The sequence below is a fragment of the Gobio gobio genome, assembly GCF_949357685.1.
Source record: "Gobio gobio genome assembly, chromosome: 18".
Classification (NCBI taxonomy): domain Eukaryota; kingdom Metazoa; phylum Chordata; class Actinopteri; order Cypriniformes; family Gobionidae; genus Gobio; species Gobio gobio.
Genome location: NC_137111.1, coordinates 492,501 through 500,000, shown reverse-complemented (window position 1 = coordinate 500,000; position 7,500 = coordinate 492,501). Strand labels below are relative to the sequence as shown.

General features: G+C 43.4%; 1 protein-coding gene across 1 annotated transcript in view; it reads left to right on the top strand.

Annotated features, from left to right (window-relative positions):
* The window catches only part of ppp1r21 (protein phosphatase 1, regulatory subunit 21), a 62,703-nt gene that overhangs the window by 5,409 nt on the left and 49,794 nt on the right, over positions 1-7,500 (top strand). Inside the window, exon 2 of the mRNA XM_079842514.1 lies at positions 2,183-2,251. Coding sequence (XP_079698640.1) covers positions 2,183-2,251 — 69 coding nt within the window. The remainder of the gene's footprint in view (positions 1-2,182; positions 2,252-7,500) is intronic.

The window sequence follows — 7,500 nt, the reverse complement described above, 5'->3', positions numbered from 1 at the left end:
GTGTGTGTGTGTGTGTGTGTGTGTGTCTGATCTAAACCCCCATCACTGTGTGTGTGTGTGTGTGTGTGTGTGTGTGTGTGTGTGTGTGTGTCTGATCTAAACCCCCATCACTGTGTGTGTGTGTGTGTGTGTGTGTGTGTGTGTGTGTCTGATCTAAACCCCCATCACAGTGTGTGTGTGTGTGTGTCTGATCTAAACCCCCATCACTGTGTGTGTGTGTGTGTGTGTGTGTGTGTGTGTGTGTGTGTGTGTCTGATCTAAACCCCCATCACTGTGTGTGTGTGTGTGTGTGTGTGTGTGTGTGTGTGTGTGTGTCTGATCTAAACCCCCATCACTGTGTGTGTGTGTGTGTGTGTGTGTGTCTGATCTAAACCCCCATCACTGTGTGTGTGTGTGTGTGTCTGATCTAAACCCCCATCACTGTGTGTGTGTGTGTGTGTGTGTGTGTGTGTGTGTGTGTGTGTGTCTGATCTAAACCCCCATCACTGTGTGTGTGTGTGTGTGTGTGTGTGTGTGTGTGTGTCTGATCTAAACCCCCATCACTGTGTGTGTGTGTGTGTGTGTGTGTGTGTGTGTGTCTGATCTAAACCCCCATCACTGTGTGTGTGTGTGTGTGTGTGTGTGTGTGTCTGATCTAAACCCCCATCACTGTGTGTGTGTGTGTGTGTGTGTGTGTGTCTGATCTAAACCCCCATCACTGTGTGTGTGTGTGTGTGTGTGTGTCTGATCTAAACCCCCATCACTGTGTGTGTGTGTGTGTGTGTGTGTGTGTGTGTGTGTGTGTGTGTCTGATCTAAACCCCCATCACTGTGTGTGTGTGTGTGTGTGTGTGTGTGTGTGTGTGTCTGATCTAAACCCCCATCACTGTGTGTGTGTGTGTGTGTGTGTGTGTGTGTCTGATCTAAACCCCCATCACTGTGTGTGTGTGTGTGTGTGTGTGTGTGTGTGTCTGATCTAAACCTCCATCACTGTGTGTGTGTGTGTGTGTGTGTGTGTGTGTGTGTCTGATCTAAACCCCCATCACTGTGTGTGTGTGTGTGTGTGTGTGTGTGTGTGTGTCTGATCTAAACCCCCATCACTGTGTGTGTGTGTGTGTGTGTGTGTGTCTGACGCCCGTTTCACACATACTCCGTCTGCAGTGTGTATGCGGTGCGTGTTGCGGTGTGTATGCGGTGCAGGAGCAGCACGCGCTGTTGTGCTTTCATATATGCTGCGTTTGCAGCGCGCAACTGATCCGCGGTTGTACCACAAACACAGCATTTATTCATTATTATTTTCATTTCAAATCCAAAAGTTGTTACTGAACATGGCTTGTCAGAATTGCAATTCTCTTTGTTTACACTTTCACAGATGTCACGTTTTAACGTAGTACATTTAAACAACGTTTTATTCAATTCATTACTTTATATTTATATAGCCTATATAACTTAGCCTATAGCCTACTTTAGCTCACACAAGTGGCAAAACATTGAAATATAACTTATAGCCTATAAACATTTTAAATTAGAAACTTACAATAGAAACAGCCGACTCTCGTCTTCTCTTTCGTTTTTAAACCCTTTTAAAAGCAGGTCATAAAGACCTTTTTGTTTTTCCACCTCCAGGAACGTACGTGCTCTCCATTATTTCAATTTTTTTAACCTAAATGCCAGGTAAGGTGTCGTTTCCTTGCTTTACCCGAGAAAAAAAAGCCATGTGTTGACTTTGAAACAGAGTATATTTTAAATTATATGCATCTGTGGTAAAATTACTAGATTTTCGCGTCAGTACATGTTTATTTTAAAGCGAACAATGTGCTGTCGCTTTAATTCCGCAGTGCAGCACAGCAAAAAATAGACTCGGTACGGAAACGATCGCCGGACTGCTGCAGACGCACCTGGAACGGACTGACGGACAGCATCCGCGCGCAGTGTGAAAGCTGTAATCCGTTAACATGGGTACGGAAAAAAATACGCACCGCATACGCACTGCAAACGGAGTATGTGTGAAACGGGCGTAATCTAAACCCCCATCACTGTGTGTGTGTGTGTGTGTGTGTGTGTGTGTGTCTGATCTAAACCCCCATCACTGTGTGTGTGTGTGTGTGTGTGTGTGTCTGATCTAAACCCCCATCACTGTGTGTGTGTGTGTGTGTGTCTGATCTAAACCCCCATCACTGTGTGTGTGTGTGTGTGTTCCTCAGCTCCGAGCTCAGAATCAGGTGTTGAAGAAGGCTGTGTTGGATGAGCAGACCAGCTCTAACTCACTGAAGGTACGTGACCGTTCCGTTCCGTTGTGTGTGTGTGTGTGTGTGCAGGAGTGTGCAGGAGTGTGTGTTTGTGCTCATGCGTGTGCAGGAGTGTGTGTTTGTCCTCATGCGTGTGCAGGAGTGTGTGTGTTTGTCCTCATGCGTGTGCAGGAGTGTGTGTGTTTGTCCTCATGCGTGTGCAGGAGTGTGTGTGTTTGTCCTTATGCGTGTGCAGGAGTGTGTGTGTTTGTCCTTATGCGTGTGCAGGAGTGTGTGTGTTTGTCCTCATGCGTGTGCAGGAGTGTGTGTTTGTCCTCATGCGTGTGCAGGAGTGTGTGTTTGTCCTCATGCGTGTGCAGGAGTGTGTGTTTGTCCTCATGCGTGTGCAGGAGTGTGTGTTTGTCCTCATGCGTGTGCAGGAGTGTGTGTTTGTCCTCATGCGTGTGCAGGAGTGTGTGTTTGTCCTCATGCGTGTGCAGGAGTGTGTGTTTGTCCTCATGCGTGTGCAGGAGTGTGTGTGTTTGTCCTCATGCGTGTGCAGGAGTGTGTGTGTTTGTCCTCATGCGTGTGCAGGAGTGTGTGTGTTTGTCCTTATGCGTGTGCAGGAGTGTGTGTTTGTCCTCATGCGTGTGCAGGAGTGTGTGTTTGTCCTCATGCGTGTGCAGGAGTGTGTGTGTTTGTCAAGTCAAGTCAACTTTATTTATATAGCGCTTTTAACAATGTAGATTGTTTCAAAGCAGCTTTACAGTGTTAAACAGGAAAATAATGCAGCATAATTTTATTCAGCTGTATAGCCATTCTGGAAAAATTTCAAGTATCATACAGTGACAGTGTGGGCTTTAGATCAATAATTTGATCAGTAATTTAGTTTAAATGGTTAATTTAGTTTATTATTTAGATGTATTTCGATGTTTAGTTGAAAAATTTAGTGTCCCCAACTGAGCACGCCAAGCCAGAGGCAACAGTGGCAAGGAAACCAAAACCCCATTAGGTGACCTAATGGAGAAAAATAAACCTTGGGAGAAACCAGGCTCAGTCGGGGGGGCAGTTCTCCTCTGGCCAATTAACAAACAGCGTATTATTATTATTATTATTATTCTGGCAGTTTTACAGCTCGGAGGTCATAATAGATCAGAATATTCGAGGGACCGGGGGCAACATGCTGGAGACGGGTTTATTGAGGATGATGTTGATTAAATAATTATTAAAGTGCAATATTCGAATGATCGGAGGCAACACGCTGGAGACGGGTTTATTGAGATGCCGTGTCGATGAGGCAGTTGCAGGGGGAGTCTAATCACGGTCTCCCAGACACTTCGGGGTCCTGTGTTGGTCTTCTCTGGGCGCAGGTCCACCATCTGATCTGGATACGGCCCGGATCCGGCTGACTGCAGTAAACCTCGGGATAAAACAGAGAGACTAACATTAGCGTAGATGCCATTCTTCTGATGATGTAACGAGTACATCAGGTGTTATGGGAAGTGTTCCCGGTTCCGGCTGACCTAGTTAATGCAGCCTAACAATCATTTCATTGAAAAAGTGTTTTATGTGTATGCCACAGTAAAGAGATGTGTTTTTAGTCTAGATTTAAACTGACAGAGTGTGTCTGCTTCCCGAACAATGTTAGGAAGACTGTTCCAGAGTTTAGGTGCTAAATAGGAAAAGGATCGACCGCCTGCAGTTGATTTGGATATTCTCGGTATGATCAACTGGCCAGAGTTTAGAGAGCGCAGTAGACGTGATGGAGTATAATATGTTAAGAGCTCGCTCAAGTATTGGGGAGCTAAACCATTTAGTGCTTTGTAAGTAATAAGTAAGATTTTAAAATGTATGCGATGTTTAATAGGCAGCCAGTGCAGTGTTGACAGAACTGGGCTAATATGGTCATACTTCCTGGTTCTAGTAAGAACTCGAGCTGCTGCGTTTTGGACCAGCTGGAGTTTGTTTATTAAGCGAGCAGGGCAACCACCCAGTAGAGCATTACAATAATCTAACCTTGAGGTCATGAACGCATGAACTAACTGTTCAGCATTTTGCATTGAGAGCATGTGCCGTAATTTAGATATATTTTTAAGATGGTAGAAAGCAGTTTTACAGATGCTAGAAACGTGGCTTTCAAACGAAAGATTGGTATCAAAGAGCACACCCAGGTTCCTCACTGACGACGAGGACTTGACAGAACAGCCATCAAGTGTTAGACAGTATTCTAGGTTACTACTTGTGGAGCTTTTTTGTCCAATAATTAAAAATTCAGTTTTTTCTGAATTGAGTTGCAGGAAATTACCAGTCATCCAATGTTTTATATCAGCTATGCATTCCGTTAATCTTGTGAATTGGTAAGTTTCTTTAGGGCGTGAAGAAATATAGAGCTGAGTATCGTCAGCATAACAATGAAAACTAACGCCATGCTTCCTAATGATATCTCCCAGTGGTAGCATGTACAGGGTGAAGAGTAGCGGTCCTAGCACTGAGCCTTGTGGTACTCCATACTGAACTTGCGATCGGTGTGACATATCTTCATTTACTACTACAAACTGATAACGGTCGCATAGGTATGATTTAAACCATGATAATGCAATTCCACTAATACCTACATAATTTTCGAGTCTATTCAAAAGAATGTTGTGGTCGATAGTATCAAATGCAGCGCTAAGATCGAGTAACACTAATAGAGAGATACAGCCACGATCGGATGATAAGAGTAAATCATTTGTAACTCTGACAAGAGCAGTCTCAGTGCTATGATACGCTCTAAATCCTGACTGGAAATCCTCACAGATACCATTTCTTTCTAAAAAGGAACATAATTGTGAAGACACTGCCTTTTCAAGTATTTTTGACAGAAAGGGTAGATTTGAGATTGGTCTATAATTGACTAAATCTGTAGGATCAAGTTGCGGTTTTTTAATAAGTGGTTTAATAATAGCCAATATAAAGTTTTCGGTACATATCCTAATGACAAAGATGAATTAATGATATTAAGAAGAGGATCTATGACCTCTGGTAGCATCTCTTTTAATAGCCTAGTTGGTATAGGGTCGAGCATACATGTTGTCGATTTTGATGATTTAACGAGTTTAGCCAATTCTTCTTCTCCTATAGCAGTGAATGAGTGTAATTTTTCCTCAGTGACACTACAATGCTCTGTCTGATGTGATGCTGTAGTAGACGCTGCATGGTTAAAAAATTGTTCCTAATATTATCAATCTTACATGTGAAGAAGTTCATAAAGTCATTACTGCTGTGCTGTTTACAATCATCAGAAGTTGAAGCTTTATTTTTGGTTAATTTAGCCACTGTATCGAATAAATACCTTGGGTTGTGTTTGTTTTCTTCCAAGAGAGTTGAGAAATAAGCAGATCTAGCAGTTTTTACAGCCTTTCTGTATGTGATCATGTGCTCTTTCCACGAATTACGAAATACCTCTAATTTTGTTTTCTTCCAGCTGCGCTCCATTTTTCTGGCTGCTGTTTTAAGGGCCCGAGTGTGTGTGTGTGTGAGTGTGTGAGTGTGTGTGTGTGTGTGTGCTCGTTGTACCACGGCGTTGGACTATTTTCTTTAATCTTCTTTAAGCGCAGAGGAGCAACTGTGTCTAAAGTACTGCAAAAGAGAGAGTCAATAGTTTCTGTTGCAACATCGAGTTCTTCTATACTATCTGGGATGCTGAGCAGATGATACTGATGAGGGAGATTATTTAAAAAGCAATCTTTAGTAGCGGCAGTGATTGTCCTGCCATTTTTAAAGCGAGGGGGCGGCTTTGCAACCTTAGCTAAATTAAGTATACATGATACTAAGTAATGATCTGAGATGTCATCGCTCTGCTGCAGAATTTCAATGGTATCAACATTTATTCCATGTGACAATATTAGGTCTAAAGTATGATTATGGCGATGAGTGGCTCCTGACACGTGTTGCCTAACTCCAATAGAGTTTAGTGTGTCTTTAAATGCTAATCCCAATACGTCTTTTCCGTTGTCAACATGGATATTAAAATCACCAACAATTAGTACTTTATCTACGGCCAGTACTAACTCTGATAGAAAATCAGCAAATTCTTTGATAAAGTCTGTATTATGCCCTGGTGGCCTGTATACAGTAGCTAACACAAATGTTGAACGGGTTTTATCATGTACACTACATAGCGTTACATAAAGCACCAAAACTTCGAAGGAATTATATTTGAAACTAGACTTCTGAGTAATACTGAAGATATTATTATAAATTACAGCAACCCCTCCCCCTTTACCTTTCAGACGCGGCTCATGTTTATAACAATAATCTTGGGGGGTGGACTCATTTAAGGTAATGTAGTCGTCAGGTTTTAGCCAGGTTTCTGTCAAACAGAGCACATCTAGATTATTATCTGTAATAATATCATTAAGAATAAGCGCTTTTGGGGAAAGGGATCTAATATTCAGCAACCCAAGCTTTATCAATTGTTCATCTGTATTATATATTTTGTTTATTTGTTGGACGTCAATTAAATTTTTACTGTTGAATGGTTTTGATGTTTTTTTGTATTTACTAATTCGGGGAACAGACACAGTCTCTATATGATAATATCTAGGTGAAAGAGTCTCTATGTGCTGGGATTTATCTGACTCCGGTAACGTGAGACAGCTAGCAGACGGTCGGTTTAGCCAGTTTGTCTGCTTCCTGACCTGGGCCCTAGTGAGTCAAGGTTTAGCTCTAGGACAAACACACACACTCCTGCACACGCATGAGGACAAACACACACACTCCTGCACACGCATGAGGACAAACACACACACTCCTGCACACGCATGAGGACAAACACACACACTCCTGCACACGCATGAGGACAAACACACACACTCCTGCACACGCATGAGGACAAACACACACTCCTGCACACGCATGAGGACAAACACACACTCCTGCACACGCATGAGGACAAACACACACTCCTGCACACGCATGAGGACAAACACACACACTCCTGCACACGCATGAGGACAAACACACACACTCCTGCACACGCATGAGGACAAACACACACACTCCTGCACACACACTCCTGCACACTTTGTCCTCATGCGTGTGCAGGAGTGTGTGTGTTTGTCCTCATGCGTGTGCAGGAGTGTGTGTGTTTGTCCTCATGCGTGTGCAGGAGTGTGTGTGTTTGTCCTCATGCGTGTGCAGGAGTGTGTGTGTTTGTCCTCATGCGTGTGCAGGAGTGTGTGTTTGTCCTCATGCGTGTGCAGGAGTGTGTGTTTGTCCTCATGCGTGTGCAGGAGTGTGTGTTTGTCCTC